General features: G+C 51.1%; 1 protein-coding gene across 2 annotated transcripts in view; it reads left to right on the top strand.

Annotated features, from left to right (window-relative positions):
- The first annotated feature begins 11,062 nt into the window (after positions 1-11,062).
- Positions 11,063-17,272, top strand: part of FGF18 (fibroblast growth factor 18) — a 145,551-nt gene continuing 139,341 nt past the window's right edge. For both annotated transcript variants that reach the window (XM_077312868.1, XM_077312858.1), the window contains exons 1-2: positions 11,063-11,619; positions 11,908-11,944. In XM_077312868.1, the coding sequence (XP_077168983.1) occupies positions 11,342-11,619; positions 11,908-11,944 (315 nt within the window). In that variant the 5' untranslated portion in view covers positions 11,063-11,341. The remainder of the gene's footprint in view (positions 11,620-11,907; positions 11,945-17,272) is intronic.

The following is a 17,272-nucleotide window of genomic DNA, read 5'->3' as shown; positions in this document are numbered from 1 at the left end:
TTTTCCAGAGCCCTGGGTGGAGTCTGCACGGAGCTTTTATCCCAATCCCAGGTCGATTCAGTCCTGGCCATCACCACTGAATGCGATTTCCATTTTGATTTTGTCCAATTTAAATTTTACCTCTACAACAAGCATGATAGATCTAGAGTGACCCTATGTTTATCCTGCAATATCCTAGAGTGGTTTAACTCTCAATATTTGAAGAATTGGATTGAGAAAGCATGAGAAAGCATGCGGAGCTCTCCCTGCTTCGAATTTCTTGCTGACTCCGCGGTAGAGAAGCCAAGAGAAGCCTGATTGGCCAAGGCTGTCCAGGTGACAAGCTTGCCTTAAAGGGGAAGCCCTAATTTTTTTCAGCAGAAGCTCCCAGAAGCCCTAACTTCTGTTGGTAGAGATTTGCGTCTTGGTTTTTTTCCTCCCTCCTCTGCTTTCTCCAGTCCTCTCCTCCCCCCCCCCCTTCAAGAAAAGAAAGAGGCTCCGGCTGTGCTTGGCTCCCCCCTCCCCTTCTGAACTCCCCTAACTACATGCAGAACACTTTTCTGTTTCAATGGGGAGGGGGGGCAAAGAGAAAGACCTGAGTTCAAATCGATCTGGATTCAGCAGGATCCACAATTGAATAAACAAAGTAAGTGCAGACTCTGCCCTAGACTGAGCTGGGAACATTTAAACCAAGTATTCCCCCCCCCCCCCCATGTCGCCAATGGGAGCTATAATGCCTGACGGCTCCTTTTCTGGTGCATGTCAAGTATTTGTAGATACTACACGGGGCCAGGTAGGGCTCTTGCCCAGAACTGCTCTGATAAGCTGCTGGAGAATTTTTATGAAGTTCCTCATCCACGGCTTCTACCAGAGTGGAAGGATCTTCCCCGAGTTAGTGTGTGTGGCTGCAAGAAACTTTTTAGACAATATATTCATTTAAAAAACAATAGTGTTAAAACGACTTTCGGACCACCATGTAGACAAGTTACCATTAGAGTTACACATGGTTCCACTCCCTGACCACTCTTAGTTGTGGTAGCCCTTTAATAGCTGTTCCCACTGCCCCGTGGCCTCAAAAAGGTTGGGGATCCCTGATTAAGACTGCCATTCTCCCAGCTGAGCTATTTGGGTTGGAACAAGCTATAATGGCTACGTAGTAGAGTTTTTTGTTTGTTTGTTTAACATTAGTCAGAGGGGTTTGAAATTTGAATTTTTACTGCTGAATTACTCCTGGTGCTCTGTGTCAAATGCATGAAACCACATCCTAAATGGAGAGCCACAGTTTGGCCAGCCCTGCTCTATAAGAGCCAGCTTGGTGTAGTGGTTAGGAGAGTGGACTTCTAATCTGGCGAGCTGGGTTTGATTCCCCACGCCCCCACATGCATCCAGCTGAGTGACCTTGGGCTTCTGACTTGGCAGTAATATCAGGGCTCCCTCAGCCTCACCTCCCTCACAGGGTGTCTGTTGTGGGGAGAGGAAAGAGAGGGCAACTGTAAGCCGCTTTGAGCCTCCTTCGGGTAGAGAAAAGCGGCATATAAGAACCAACTCTTCAGTAATATCAGGGCTCTCTCAGCCTCACCTCCCTCACAGGGCGCTACTGCTTCGGGTAGAGAAAAGCAGCATAGAAGAACCAACTCCTCCTCCTCCTCCTCCTCCTCACATTCACCTTCCCTTTCCTCTCCCCACAACAGGCACCCTGTGAGGGAGGTGAGGCTGAGAGAGCCCTGATATCACTGAAGCAGAAGAAGAGTTGGTTCTTATATGCCGCTTTTCTGTACCCGAAGGAGGCTCAAAGCGGCTTACAGTCGCCTTCCCCTCCTCTCCCCACAACAGGCACCCTGTGAGGGAGGTGAGGCTGAGAGAGCCCCTTCATGGACTAAAAATCCCCATGGGCCCCTGCCAACAAATGCTGGCAGGGACTCATGGGAACTGTAGTCCATGGACATCTGGAGGACTATAGTTTGACTACCCCTGATATAATCCACAGTCCCATTCCCTTCCTGAACAGTTCCATTATAATATAACCCTGCTACTTTTAACCTTTTAGGGGTATGAGACCAAAACATTGGTAGTGTGGAGCTTTTATTGTAATGGGGTGGGGGACAAGATATGGAATAGTTCCCTTGAAAATAACATTGTAGCATGTTCCCCTTTGCTATAAAAAACAATGAAACACACCCCCTGCCATTGTGATTCATATCTTGTAGAATGAATTTCTAAGATGAATAAGTTGTTTTTATACCCTGCTTTTCACTACCTGAAGGAGTCTCAAAGTGGCTCACAGTTGCTTTCCTTTCTTCTCCCCACAACAGGTGCCCTGTGAGGGAGGTGGGGCTGAGTGACAGGATTGCTCTGTGAGAGCAGCTCTAACAGGACTGTGACTAGCCCAAGGTCACCAGGTGGCTGTGGAGAAGCAGGGAATCAAATCCAATTCTCCAAAGTAGAGGCTGCCACTCTTAACCACGCTGATTTTAGATGACAAGGGAGAAGTGGCAGGTACTGAATGCTGAGAGTAAAGGGCGACATTCTGTGGAAAATTTCAGACACTCTCAGAAAATTTCAGAAAATCTCAGACAAATTTCAGTGTGTACTATGGTTCAAGCCATAGTACACACGCACGCACATAAAGAGATAATAAATATTCATATGCGGTCGCTATTCCCTTTTATTGTTTTATACTGTCACACACAGATGAGAGCTGACTTGATGCTTCCCTGCTGAACCATCTGAATTACTCTGAGGAGAACTGTTTATTATAGGTGCATCATCGGTGTATTGGTATGTACATTTACTTCAGTTCTCCCCTGCTTTTCTCCTCAGTGGGAGTCTAAGGAGGCCTATACTGTTGTCTTTTCCTCTGTCTAATCCTTGCATCTGCCCAAGTGAGGTAGGTCAGGTTGAAGAAGAGCTGATTTTTTTGTACCCTGCTTTTGACTATCTGAAGGAGTCTCAAAGCGGCTCACAATCACCTGCCCTTCCTCTCCCCACAATGGACACGCTGGGAGGGAGGTGAGGCTGAGAGAGCTCTGAGAGAACTGTGGATGGACTACCCAGCTGGCTTCCTGAGAAAGAGGAGGGAATCAATCCTGGTTCTCCAGATTAGATGCTGTTAACCACTACACCTAGCTTACCCACCACAACAAACTTGCTGCCCTTCCTCTCCCCACAATGGACACACTGGGAGGGAGGTGAGGCTGAGAGAGCTCTGAGAGAACTGTGGGTGGACTACCCAGCTGGCTTCCTGAGGACGAGGAGGGAATCAAACCTGGTTCTCCAGATTAGATGCAGTTAACCACTACACCTAGCTTACCCACCGCAACAAACTTGCTGAGAGCGTGTGACCCGCACGAGAAAATCAAAGATTTATTCAAGGCATGAACTTTTGAATGCAAGCACTCTTCCTCAGTCTAAGAACTGCCTACATGACAGTGGGAATATATAGCAAAAATTAATTCTGGTACATTAGTAAACTGTGTCACACATCCAAATGATATGATCATTCATAGCCAAAACAGCCTATTTTATTTTATTGCTTATTTTATTGTGCTACTTCAGACCCACACGGCTACTCATTTGAATCTGACCGGCATGAGGTCACTCAGAGACGATCTGTGATCCAGTGGAGATCTGAATAATCTCCCAGATCCTAGTTGATATTTATTTTATAATTACATTTGTATGCCGCCTCTCCCAGTCCTGCTGTCTCGTGGCTGTGGCCACTATCCCACGCTGCCTGTTACCCATTTGGACTTCGTCATACCCGTTTGCATTTTGTATTAAAGACTGTAGCCCTTTGTGCCTGTTGTCCCTTTGAGCCATTGAGTTGATTGCTGACCTCCCACGATTAAATCAGTGTGCGTTTTTGTAAATAGGGAGTTAACCTTTTGTGGCCAGAGAGCCATTCAATGGCCCTTCATCAGGATTCTCTCCTACCATGCATAAACTAGGTGATCCGGCCTCCTTTCGGATGTTGACTTTTAAACCTAGAACTTCCTGTAAAACTTTTCACTGTAAGAATGTATTCCCCCCCCCAAACTCTGTTTTATCAAGAGTTTAGAAATGTGACACAGGACTTATCCCTCCCCCCTCCCCCTACACTTTTTTGGTGATGCCAAAAAAAAAATATTGCTAAAATGCTACCTGCACTGAGATTATTTCTCCACTAGGTGGCGCGCGAAGTGTTTGGAAACTTTGGGGCTTGGCGATGAGTGGAAAACAGCTGGGATATGGGAAAATTGACTTTTACTGCGTGTGAAAAACAACAGCGACAAATGGTTTGATCTCGGAGTTAAGTAATATACCAACATGGAAAAAAGCAACGGCCACGAGAGTAAAAGGCTATCTTGTAAAAAGCCCTTGCTCTTTACTGGAAGTATTTATCTGCTGCTTTTCTATCGCCTCTTGGTAGCCGCTGATTGCGACAAACGGATATTTAAAACAGCAGCAGCTATTGAGCAAAAACAATTTCTGGAAATTCATCATCTTGTCAGTCCAAGAAAAATCTATCTCGAGAGAGGTCCCGAAAGCCAAGTAGAAAGAAAGAAAATTCCGCATCATCGGAGCTGCAGGTGTAAAGGCTCTTCTCCCGATGTTCATACCGATAAAATTGATGAGAGTTAAGTCAGGACCAGATTTGATAAACTGATCGGGAAGGGTCTGTGTCTTTAGGCATGATTTCAGTAAGGAGAATTGCTTTAAAAATTGTCTCTCTATTTGCTAGATGTCAAAGGCATCATTCAGGATTTGGGGGCCTTTCTTCTTTAGGCAATTCTTACCTGGAACAGCTTGATACTGTTTTAATCAGTCATTACCTGTGTCTGGTTTGTGATCAGCCAACTTACATACAGTGGCACCCTTGTGTTCAGGGGGCGTGTGTGTTTTCTTTCTCCTTCTCTTGTTTTTACAATTTTTAGGCAGAAGGGTAGTGAACTTGTGCTCTCCAGAGGCAACAGGGCAACCAGTTTTCGGCTAAGCTTCAGAGGATGGCAAGGAGCAAAACCCAAGCCCACCTTTCTGTCTTTTGAAGTAAATGAAGGCGAACATCTGTCACCTTGCTTCCCTGAGGTAAATGGGTGATTTCCGCAGACTTCACATTCTCTGTCTTTCTCTAACACACAGGCCTAGTTGCTCTGTGAGGTGACTGGCCTGTGTCTGGGATGTCACGGACGTACATTATGGAATGATCTTCTGAACCGTGTTCCCGCTCATAGAAAACTAGCACGTCAGGGGCAAACTTGCCGAGATTCTAGAAGCCCTGTGAAAGGATCCTCCAGCACAGAGTGGTAGAAGGTTTGATTTGAAGCCATAGTGAAGGGAGATTCACATTCTCCCTGCGGCTGTTCCCCTCCATCTCATCCCCCCCCCCACCCCCAGTTCCTTTTTGCCAGTACCTTTTTGCCCTGGTGTGGCCTGGAACAAGTAGCAGCTCTAGGGGAGGGGGAAATTTTCAGATCAGGCATGGAAAACCGCTCCACCCTGTCATGTGATGGCGCAAATCAGAGTTGTCTCCTCCCGAAATTGCATTCTGGAGATCCCTTGCTGGAGCTCATCCCATTTAATCCTCAAATCAAAACTAGGATTCCTCCCCTCGACATCCAGTTATTTATGTTCAGGGATTCCCCCCCCCCCCAGTGAGGATTATTTCGGTCATATACGGCCTCCACCTGTAGCCCGAAGCTCAAACTCCGCACTGACTTCCTCAGTGAGAACAGAGTCCGACTAATTGACTCCAGATTTCAGTCAAAAACGACCTGCGGTTGCTGGGTCCTGATCGCTTTCCCACAGGATCAGGGTCCTTATTTGCACAGTAAACGTTCCCCATTTGCTGTACAGTTTGCTTGTTTTTCTTTGAAGGCTGCACTCTGTTGTACAGGCTGCAACACACACACACACCCCTCCCCGTGGAACACAACGATCCAAATTGCAGTTGCTGGTCATTTGTTCAGGGCGGTATAATTCTTATCCCAGCAGGAGCATTCCGTGGAGTTGTGGGATGTGTCTTGAATGTCGTCCTGCAAGAGTTGCTGCCGTTTTTTTGGAGAACCTCTTTGTTTTTGTTCAAAGCGCCCCTGGGCAACAGGACGACCTGTCTTCCACACCCTCCCCTCTTGCTTATCCAGGGGTGGCCAAACTGTGGCTGGCCAGATGTTCATGGACCACAATTACCAGAAGCCCCTGCCAGCATGACCAGTTGGGCAGGGGCTCATGGTAATTGTAGTCTATGGGCACCTGGAGAGTCACAGTTTGGCTACCCCTGCATTATATAATCCTTTTAATTTACCTTATTTTTTTTTCAAGTTCTTGGAGGGCATTTTGGGCACGGGAAAGACAGTAGAGACTCTCTGCCCCCCCCCCCCAAGGCTATTCGTCCCTCTGTTGTGTGTTGGTCACAGCTGACATATGGCAGTGTATGGCAACATAGGCAAGAGACAAACAGAGGTGATTTGCTATCGCCTCCCTCTGTGTAGAAATCCTAGATTTCCTTGGTGGTCTCCATCTAAGTATTACCCAGGGCTGACCCTGCTCCACTTCTGAGATCGGGTCCATCCCTACATGACCTTAAAACATATCACACTTAAAGGTCACAGAATCACACTTAAAGGTCACACATATCACACTTAAAGGTCACATAGAGTTGGAAGGGACCTCTTGGGTCATCTAATCCAGGGGTAGTCAACCTGTGGTCCTCCAGATGTCATTGGACTACAATTCCCATGAGCCCCTGCCAGTATTTGCTGGCAGGGGCTCATGGGAATTGTAGTCCATGGACATCTGGAGGACCACAGGTTGACTACCCCCGATCTAGTCCAACCCCCTGCACTATGCAGGACACTCACATCCCAATTGCTCATCTACTGTAACCTGCCACCCCTTGGTCTTCACAGAATCAGCCTCTCCGTCATTTGAAGGTATCATAATGGGCAGAGGAGGTCTGCAATCTGTTGCGGTGCAGAAAGGCTAGTTTTCTTTCCCGCCCAGCGATTATCTCGAGTGCTCCAACTACACACTCCCAGGTAGAGATAGTGGCACGCTTCCGGTTGGCCAGCCTTGTGCTTCTGCCCATAATCTTTTGACTGGAATGCATCACGTGCTCAGGAGCACTCTCTACACAGAGAAGCATCCCTTTGCTCAAGGTGATATGCCCTGCTGGTTCTTGTAGAGGAATACAAGTACACAGCCTGTGTTGGTCTGGAACAGAGGCTGGATAGCCATCTGACGGAGAGGCTGATTCTGTGAAGGCTCAAGAGGGTGGCAGGTTACAGTGGATGAGCAATAGGGTTGTGAGTGTCCTGCATAGTGCAGGGGGTTGGACTAGATGACCCAGGAGGCTCCTTCCAACTCTGTTATTCTATGATTCTATGGAATGTGCCTTTGATGTCTCCAAAGGACTTCCTTCCACTTTGTATCCTGCTGTTCGTTGTTACGGCAGCAAAAGCCGCAGAACTGTATAGTCAAACATAATGTTGTGGGTGAAACATCCAAAGATTCATGGGGCCTCAAATGCCCACTCTCATCTATAAATGTCCAAGATAATAGCCTGATAAGAATAAGTGTGACCTCATTCAGTGAGAAGTTTGGGGACTGTGAAAGACATTGCAAACTTCAGCTCCCCATTAGCATGCAAAGTGCTTTGTGACTCTGGCCTTCCTGCCAATCTCATTTTTCAGATTAAAAAAAAAATGTGCCACGGACCAGGGTTGAGGACCTGGACCTAGGCTGTACATAACCTTCCATTTACTGCAGCTTTTTTCGACTTTTTTACCACTGAGAAACTCTTTCAGGCTTTGAGAAACACCAGAAGTGGCATGATTGTGCAGAATATGGTTGGGATGCATAGCTGTGGACACGCCCACCCGGGGCTCCACCCCTTCCCGCCCCCATCATTGGCCATTTTGGGAGGGGATGCAGACTGACATGACCATATAAATATTTAAGAACTTTTTGAAATATGAAAAGTTAATTAACTCTCACCCATTCGGGAAACCTCTCCAGGGCCGTCCAGATACCCCAGGGGTTCACGGAACCCTGGTTGAGAAAACCTGATCTACTGCATCACACAGATTGGGGACATCCAGGTGGGCTGGCTTATTCCCCTTTGTGTGACCCCGAAGATGGAGTCTAGGGTGCAACCCTTTGCTGCAGCCACAGCTGCTGTGAATGCAGAGATATTTCCAGCGGCAAAGAACATCCACACAGATATTTGCCCCTGTGTTTTCCTTGCCCCCAGGTGTCTATGGCTGACATAGACACCTGGGCCTATTCTGCACACAATAGAAAATGCCCTTTCAATGCACTTTAGAAGTAGATTTTGCTGTTCCGCACAGGAAAATCCAGCTACCAAAGCACATTGAAAGTGCATTATCCAATGTGTGCGGAATGGGCTGTGGTCTCAGAGGGCTTTAACCAGACGGTGACCCTAGCCCGGTGGGATACTTTTGCCTGCTGAGATCAGGGCCCTGTGGGACCGCAATCAGTTCTACAGGGCCTATAAGACAGGACTATTCTGCCAGGCCTATGACTGAGGCAAGGTGGGTAACATGTTTAACATCTATTGGCTGGCCTCCCTAGAAGACCTCTGATGAAAATCCACCGGAACATCAAGGGAAGATATACCCCCCCCCCCCAAACAAGGAAAGCTTCCAAAAAACAGGAAAACGGAAGGGTCGCATTTAGATACTTTTAATGAGTGGTGGGAGGGTTTGTTATAGTTGAAATGTAACCTATGATTTAATTTTAATGTATTTATGTGTTTATGATTGGTGTTGCCCACCCTGAGCCCTTTGGGAAGGGGGTTTAGAAAATTAAAGTTATTAACCATGATTATTATTTTGAAAACCAATGATATGGCAGGTGGTAGCTTTAACTTCTTCAGCAATTTTCTTTTGCCTCTATTTAAAGTGCAGCAGAGCGACGGGGAAGAACCGTGCGGAAGTTAAGGCTAAGGAAGTTGTTCCCCTGGAAGCAGGTAAGGACACTTGCTCAGTGCTCCGCCCACAGAGGCCGTGAGGCACGTTCTATGGTTGTTTACGGCAGGGGTAGTCAACCTGTGGTCCTCCAGATGTCCATGGACTACAATTCCCTTGAGCCCCTGCCAGCAAACGCTGGCAGGGGCTCATGGGAATTGTAGTCCATGGACATCTGGAGGACCGCAGGTTGACTACCCCTGGTTTACGGAACAGCTATGAGAATCCGACTTGCGTGGGCCAGCTTGCTGAAGCCAAACAGTGTAGGCCCTCTGGTTAATGGTTGGATGGGAGGTCTTCTGCAAGGACAAGCAGCAGCAAACCTCCTTTGTACATCTCCTGTCTTGGAAACCTCAGGGCAGGGGTAGTCAAACTGCGGCCCTCCAGATATCCACGGACTACAATTACCATGAGCCCCTGCCAGCGAACACCACAGTTTTGACTACCTCTGTCCCAGGGGGTCGCTTTCCACCACCACTGTGCATCTGGGAAGAGAAGCAGAATGGACCAGGATGAAAGGAAGCATAAGGATGGGGGGGGGGAGGGAAGGGGTGGATCCAAAATGGCTCCATGTTAAACTAGTGGTTCTCAACCTTAAGGCCAGTACCCCTTTGGGGGTCGAACGACCCTTTCACGGGGGTTGTGGCAGGGCAAGCAGCTTGGCCAGGGTGGGGGGGCGCCATCGACACAACAGCCTTGCGGGGTAGATCGAGATAGCGTGATAGACAAGAGCCAGAACCGAACTGAGAAACCCCGAAAAAAAAACCCAATTTATATACAGTCTGAACAATGGATCTTCGCGCCATGGGGCAGTTTCGGTTTAATTTCTGTGAAAGAACATTTGCATCATTTTATGGTTGGGGGTCACCACAAGAGGAGGAACTGAATTAAAGGGTCGCGGTGTTAGGAAGGTTGAGAACCACTGGTGTAAACGGAAGGCTACTCTACTGTGGCTGGAGGCTCCACAACCTTTGGGCTGTGGAACGGTTGCCAGCAAGACCCCAAAGGTCATGTGGAAACAGAGGCTAGGTAGTGGTGAGAATCAGGCAGAAGGATTCCCCATTCCAGATACCGAAAGCTCTGCTCTGTTAGAATGGGAAAAGACGAGAGCATTCGCTCCCCCCCTTCCCCCCCCCCCTTCCACTCCTCCAGACACACACCGAAAACGCAGGCACTTTTGCAGCTTAGAAATGGTCTAGCTCCTTCGGGTGGTCCCTGAAATTAGGTTAGAGACTTGAGTTTTTGGCTGCATGTGGGAAAGAATGGAATTACCTGCTTGTTTTCTTTACCATTGCCCCCCCTCCCCTCCCCTTCCCTCCTTGGAATTTCTCTGACTTGGGAGTTCCCGCTTGGAGTCCTGAGTTTTGCTAATGCTGCTAGTGAATTTTCTGGGGTGGGGAACAGGGCAGGATGGTGTGTGGGTGGCTTTCTCAGCCATATAAGAAGAGCCCTGCTGGAGAGCAAACCGAGGGAATCCCCGAGCAGAGCATCCCCTCCTCAGCAGGGGCCGAACACATCTTTTGGGGCAAGAGGGCAGAAGGGCCAGCGGTCCTTCTAGCCTCCAGAGGTATACTGCCTCTGAGCCTGGAGGTTCCATTCTGGAAATGCAACGGCTCTCTCTTTCCTGGCGGCTGGCGGCTGGCCCCTTTGCCGGGCTTTGGCTCTTCCCCCGCCATGGTCACCTGGCTGCCCAGGTGGAGAAGGCTCCATGGCTGCAAATGGGTCAGGAGGAAGCCCTCCCCCCATCTGTCCTTCGGTGCAGGAATGAAGATGAAGATGAGGAGGAAGGTGCCTTCAGTGAGGGTGAAGAGGAAGAGGGAGGGATGGAACCCGCTGGATCCCCCTCACAGGCAGCGGAGTCCTCCAAGAGCAGCAAAGAGATCCAAGGGTGGAGGGGGGGGAGGGAAGGGGGAGGAATCCACATGGGCCCTCCCCGAGTGCTCATCATAAGCCCGGCGGACAAACCCATCCCCTGCACCTTAAAGGAGGCATCTTTAGCCTGGCAGCCCAGATCAGGGCCGAGCGAGGGAGAGGACAGGGGAGGGCAGCCGAGAAAGCGGCAGGAGGAGGAGGAGGAGGAGGAGGAGGTGGGAGACCAAGGAGGGGAGAAGCCAGCCAGCCAGCCGGGCGTGTGCGTGTGTGTGTGTGTGTGTGCGCGCGTCTAGGAAAGGGGTGTGTGCGTGTGTCCTTGCGCTGCTTGCGGCTCATCGGAAGTTCCTGACAATCGCGCAGCACCTTCGCCTCTCCAAAGGCGGAGACAGACACAAATCCACCGAGCGGGCGGAGGAGGCGGAGGAGGCGAGCCCGGCCGGGTGTGTGTGTGCGTGGGGAAGGCAGCGAGAGAGACGAGCGGGCGAGCGAGCGAGAGGCGAGGAGAGCGGAGCGAAGAGGAGAGCTTGATGTCTACGGGACTCGCTCAGAGGCAGCCGAGCGAGCGGGGGCTCAACTTCTCGTGGCCGCGGAGCAGCGCCCTGAAGCGGCGGCAGCACCAGCAGCGGCAGCAGCAGGAGCAGCGCTGGGAGCCGGCTGGCGTCGCCCGAGCGGGACCATCCCCATGGCCGGCCTGCGGTTGGGGCTCTGACTCGGTTCCCCCGCAGCAGCCGCTTGACCTCTCCGCCGCCGCCGCCGCTCCGCCGCACTCAGCGATGTATCCGCTGCTCTCCGCCTGCACTTGCCTGTAAGGAGGAGGACGGCGCATCCCCCCTGGCCCGCGGGACCCTCCTGGGAGCGGCTTGGGAGGGAGGGAGGGGGGGTCCCCACTTGCCCACCCCTTTCTGAGATTTAAAGAGGGTCCCTTCTCCCCTTCTCCCCGTTTCCCAAACCTTCGGAGCCTGTTTTTTTTTTTTGGGAGGGGGGGTGCTAAAAGGTGGGCCGGTGGTTTTGGATAAACTTTTTTTTTTTAACCATTGCACCTCTGACCTGTTTTTTCTTCTTCTTTTCTTTACTCTTTTCCCCTCCTCTCCAGATGTTTACACTTCTTGCTGCTGTGCATCCAGGTACAGGTAAGGGACTTTGGGGGACTCCTCCCTCCTCCCTCCCCCGCCTCCGCTCCTTCTTCCCCGGGGACCGGGAGGATCTTCGCCTCGGTCTCTTGGGACAGGTCCCAAAAGAGCATCTTGTCGCCTCCCCTGGTTTGCCCGCTAGCCCCACGGTGGAGCTTTATGCTGCCCCTGGAGAGTCAGCTCCCTATGGGAGCTCAAGCCCCCCCCCCCCCCCCGTCCCTTGTCCCTTGTCTTGGCCTGGCTTTCCCTGTGTCCGTTTCCGTGCTTGAATCAATGAGCGCCGGAGGATGTCTCTGATTTCCAAGCTCCCCCCCCCCCCCCGACCCCGCTGCCCCTTCCTCACTGCCCCTTCCTCACTGCCTGCCGCGGCGCGGTGGAGGCCGGTCGCCTGCATGAACAGGATCCTCTGGAGTGCATTAGACGGGCTAATGATGTGAGAGGGAGAAATTGGCCTCGGCTGGCAAAATGTTGATGGATGCGCCTGCGGCGGGCGGTCGGGCAGCGGAAGGGTCCCTCCCGGAGGCGCTCGCCGAGGGGGCTTTCCCTTTTACTTTGCAAAAATTAAAAAGAGAGAGAGAGAGAGAGAATCCCATCTTTTGGAAATGCCAGAGCACCTTCATCCACCGGGGTGCGGGTGGGAGGTGGGGAGAGTCTCTTCCCCTCCCCCTGTCCTTCCTGAATCCGAGCCCAATTCCAGGTAGGGTGGGAGGGTGGGTGGGGGAGAGAAATGGGAATCCTGGAAAGCCAACTTGGCAACGTGGGAGGACCCCTCGCCCCCTTCCCGCGCCTCTATCGGTCCGCCCCGCGGAGATAAAGCTACAAGCGAGAGCGAGGGGAGAGAGTTTGGGCCGGGGCAAACGGGGTGTGGGTTTGTGTGTTGTCTAAAATCGGGTGGTATGTTGTTGGGTGGAGACGATCACATTATTTTCCATGACATTCTACTGTTTTGGGAAGAGGAGGGAGGGAGGGAGAAGGGGTGGGTGGGAAGCGAGCGAGCAAAGAATGTGGATTTCTTTTCGCATAGTTGGAACCGGTGTAAACGCAACACGTGCGTCCGGAGACGGACCCGCCCGCGATCTTGCCTCTTTCGGAGTTGGCAGAGCAGGTGCGGCGCTTCCGGAGCGCCCCCCCCCCCGCGCCCCAGTGCAGTGCAATGCAGTGCAGTGCGTCGCCCCCTTGCCCCGCCTGGTCTAGGGTGCCCCACTGCTGCGGGGGAGGGGGATGGCGGTGGGGGGCTCGGGCAGCCGCCTCCCCGCCCGCCCGTTCCCCCCAGATCGCCGCTCCAAACGAGCCTTCGCCCGGAATGCACCTGTCTGCCAGCGTTTCTGTTGCGGTTATTTCATGTCGGGCAGGAACGGATCCCGTACAAACGGATTAAAGCCTCTGAAATCCGAACCCCTTGGCGAGGCCGAGCGCCGCCGAGCGCCGTGCCATGGCCTTGCCTCCCTTGCAAAGGAAGGGGGAAAAAAAGAAGAAGAAAAAAAAAAAGTCGAGTAGGAAAAAATAACAAGGAAAGGGACTGGGAGAGAAAAAGAAGGGGAAAAAAACAGAAAAAGGAGAGAGAGAGAGAGAGAGAGGTCGGATCTTCGGCTGTAAATTACTCTGCGGTTGGAAGGAACAGGCGGCTGCTCTTCTTGCAAAGCGGCACCTTTGGGCCAGGAGAGGAGAAAGAGAATCTCTTTCTTCTTCTCCTTTTTTTTTTTTTTTGGAATTTGTGCGGCAACTGAAGGGAATCAACCCCCCTCCCCATCTCCTCTCTTTCTCTCCCCCTCCCCACTTTCTCTCTCTCCCCCCCCCCCTCCCGTATCCCCTTGTTGCTTTTAGTGAATCAGAAGATTTTGGCTCCCTGCCTGGAAAGCACTTGTTTAAAATCTGATCTCTTACTGCAGCGAGCAGCGGCAGCAGCAGCAGCAGCCCTTACAAAACTGGGGAAGTTATTGGCATTTATACAGTTGGAGCTCAGGGGGCTTTCCAAAGCAATAAAAGAAAGAAGGAGAAGGAGAAGGAAAAAGGGCTCTCCTGCTATTAGAACCGTACTTTAAGTGCTGATTGTGCAACCTTCGTACAGAGGAGACCTGACAGTGGTGTGTGTGTGTGTGTGGTTTCTCTGTAGGGAATAAAGAAGCTGCCAGGCAGGGGTGGCCAAACTGTGGTTCTCCAGATGCCCATGGACTACAATAACCATGAGCCCCTGCCAGCACGCTGGCAGGGGCTCATGGTTATTGTAGTCCATGGACATCTGGAGAGGCAGTGGCACTTCCTCCTTGCTCGGGATGCTGGTGAGGCTGATTCATAGGAAGCCTCGATAGTGGGTGAGCGCTCTGCAGGGCGGTAGCCGAAAGGCACACCTCTGTTGCAGACGTCTGCCTGCCGCGGGACATGGGTTGTAGGAGGGAGGGAGGCAAAGGAAAACAGGAAGGCTCCGTGACCCGGTTTGGTGCCAGGCCTTGCCGGCTTGGGTTTCGTGAGAAAGGAGCCAAGCCAGAGGTTTTTCCGTGACCTGCCTGCGAAGGGCTCCGTAGCTCCGCTGGTGGCACGCCGTGTTTTGCAGAGTAAGGATATGCCAAAACGCCAAAACCGAGCAAGGTCTCCGCCCCAAGGCGTCTGCAGCTGAAAGTTCCGCAGGGAGGGTTGAAGGAAGGGAAGAAGAAGCAAGGGAAGGAATCTGTGTTGAGCTTCGCTCAGTGTATTTAGATAGTTCCGGGAGGCGATGGAGATTAAGGAGTAAAGCTTCAAGGAGAAAGGTGGGTTTGGAGAAGGAATTTGAAGGATGGGAAAGGAGGCCGCGGCTTCCTCCCCCTCCCCCCTTTCGCTTCCTTCTGAGCTTTGTTGGTGGGTAATTTAACAAGAGGCCAGCTATTATGGGTATTAATGTACAAAGCCAAAACATTTGATTAGTCATACTCAAGGGCCTTCAAGTGAGTGTTTATAGTATTAAAGGGAAGACTTGGAGGGAAAAAAATGCGAACGTGTGAAGTTTCAAAACATCACTGTTATGATTGACCATTTTGCAATTGAGTCTGTCTGCATTTTATTTGGACTGGATTACCTGCGGCTCGGAGGGAAGGATTAGCGGTCTTTGATTATAGTGATCAGTTTGGGGAAGAGTTAGCCTTTGGCGAGCAGACGTTAACCAAATGCACCGTTCAGGCCTAATATTTATTTAGGGTGGGATCCACGGTTCCATTTTGCTTTAAGGATCTGCGAGTGGTATCGGAAGGGGAGATTTGTGGCTGCAGAGGATGGGTTTGATTCTCAACGCCTGTTCCCACCAATTCCCGTGTGAATTATAGCCAAGGCAGCCTCTTAAATATTCATGGGAAGGATTTTAGCTCCTGATTGTGTTGCTCGGTGGTTTATTGATCAAAATGATTTCCCACACACACATGTTGGACTGTGATTTTGGCCCTTGTCCGTCAATTCAGCACTTACTCAGACGGGTTTAATTCAGCACTTGATTCAGACTGGTGGAGACTTCAGTCTTGGCCTGCCTCCATCTCGTGAAGAAAACAAGGAGTTAATTATGGTGGGCCTGATCCACCTGGGAGCTGCATCAGACCCTTTGAACCAGCGGTAGTCAACCTGTGGTCCTCCAGATGTCGATGGACTACAATTCCCATGAGCCCCTGCCAGCAAACGCTGGCAGGGGCACATGGGAATTGTAGTCCATCGACATCTGGAGGACCACAGGTTGACTATCCCTGCTTTGAACAGAACAGGGAGTGGGAAAGTCCTGCTGGATTAGGCAGCGGGGGGCTGCTGCATTTCAAAGAATGGAGAAGACCATTTATTGATACGATGCTGCCTTTCTTGCAACTGGGGACCCCAAAGCAGCCTCCGTCATAGCTGTCCTCTACCTTAGCATCGCAACACTCTTGTGAGCTAGATTAAAATATGTGACCAGCCAGGCTTCCATGACGTAGTGGAAATTCAAACTTGGATCTCCTAGATCAGGGATTCCCAGCCATGGTTCCGGGCAGGGGTAGTCAACCTGTGGTCCTCCAGGTGTCCATGGACTACAATTTCCATGAGCCCCTGCCAGCGTTTGCTGGCAGGGGCTCATGGGAATTGTAGTCCATGGACATCTGGAGGACCACAGGTTGACTACCCCTGGTTCCGGGGAACCCTAGGGTTACAAGAGAGTTCCCCAGGGTTTATTTCCCGGAAGGTCAGATGCCCATAGACATCATTAAACATCATTGAAACCCACTTCCCCTGTTGCTTTACAAGCCTAGTGTCTTACTCCACAATGGAAATGTTAAATGATTGATTGATTGATTGATTGATTGATTGATTGATTGATTGGCTGGCTGGCTCCCACATCATACTTCCACGCCCACTTTTCTGAAGGGGCAGGTGACCACTTTCGGAGTCCCTCCATGTTCAAAAGGATGAAAAAGGTTGTCCCAGATCCTAGTCCGACAGCTTAACCCCAACACCCCAGTGGCTCTGTTTTATATTTAGGTTGATACGAACACGAGAAGAGCCTTCTGGTTGGATCAGGCCCAAATTCCATCCGGCTGATTATCCTCTTGCCAACATTGGCCAGCCAGATGTTTCGAGGAAGCCCTCAAGCAGGAAATGAAGGCAACTAGAAAAACACGGCGCTGCTACCGCGGCTCTAGGCTGCCAGCTGCGTGGATGGCTGCATTGTCTGAAGCGGAGAACGGACTGTCAGCAGCTCCAGGATCAATAACCAGAGAGATCGGAATAAGGAGAGAGTCTGTTCTGAAGGCCAGTGCCCTCCGAATCGGAGATCCATGCTCCATCGAAAGGTTTTCATTCATTCGCATTTGGTACGGACAGGTCGTTTAAACCAGGGGTAGTCAGCCTGTGGTCCTCCAGATGTCCACGGGCTACAATTCCCATGAGCCCCTGCCAGCATTTGCTGGCAGGGGCTCATGGGAATTATAGTCCATAAACATCTGGAGGACCACAGGTTGACTACCCCTGGTTTAAACGATCTGGCAGCATGCAAAAGTGAAGCCTGCATGTGTGGCAGGCCCAGCCCAATGGATGTTGGTGCTCTTGCCAGTCTGTGGCTTTTGCATTCCTCTTGTGATGACTTTGGGATGCGGGGAGTTGGTCACCATTCGTCTGGCTTGGTGGGGATGCACAGAGCCAGGCAGGCAAGGAGCTATTGCTGCCTGCCCAGTGGACTGACCTTTGGCTCTCGCTCCCTCTGTTTGCGGACAGAACTGGGGGATAAGGGAAGGCAGGCTGGGCAGGCATCTCTTGGGCTCCAGCACTGCTGGTGGTTGCGTGTTGCTCCTGAGGGTTGCCACTTGGACAACCACCCCACCTGGGCCTGTTTCTTGCTGTGGCTGT

This window comes from Paroedura picta, chromosome 1 (genome assembly GCF_049243985.1).
Source record: "Paroedura picta isolate Pp20150507F chromosome 1, Ppicta_v3.0, whole genome shotgun sequence".
Lineage (NCBI taxonomy): Eukaryota > Metazoa > Chordata > Lepidosauria > Squamata > Gekkonidae > Paroedura > Paroedura picta.
Note: the sequence above shows the minus strand (reverse complement) of the source record. Positions and strands in the feature narration are given on the sequence as shown.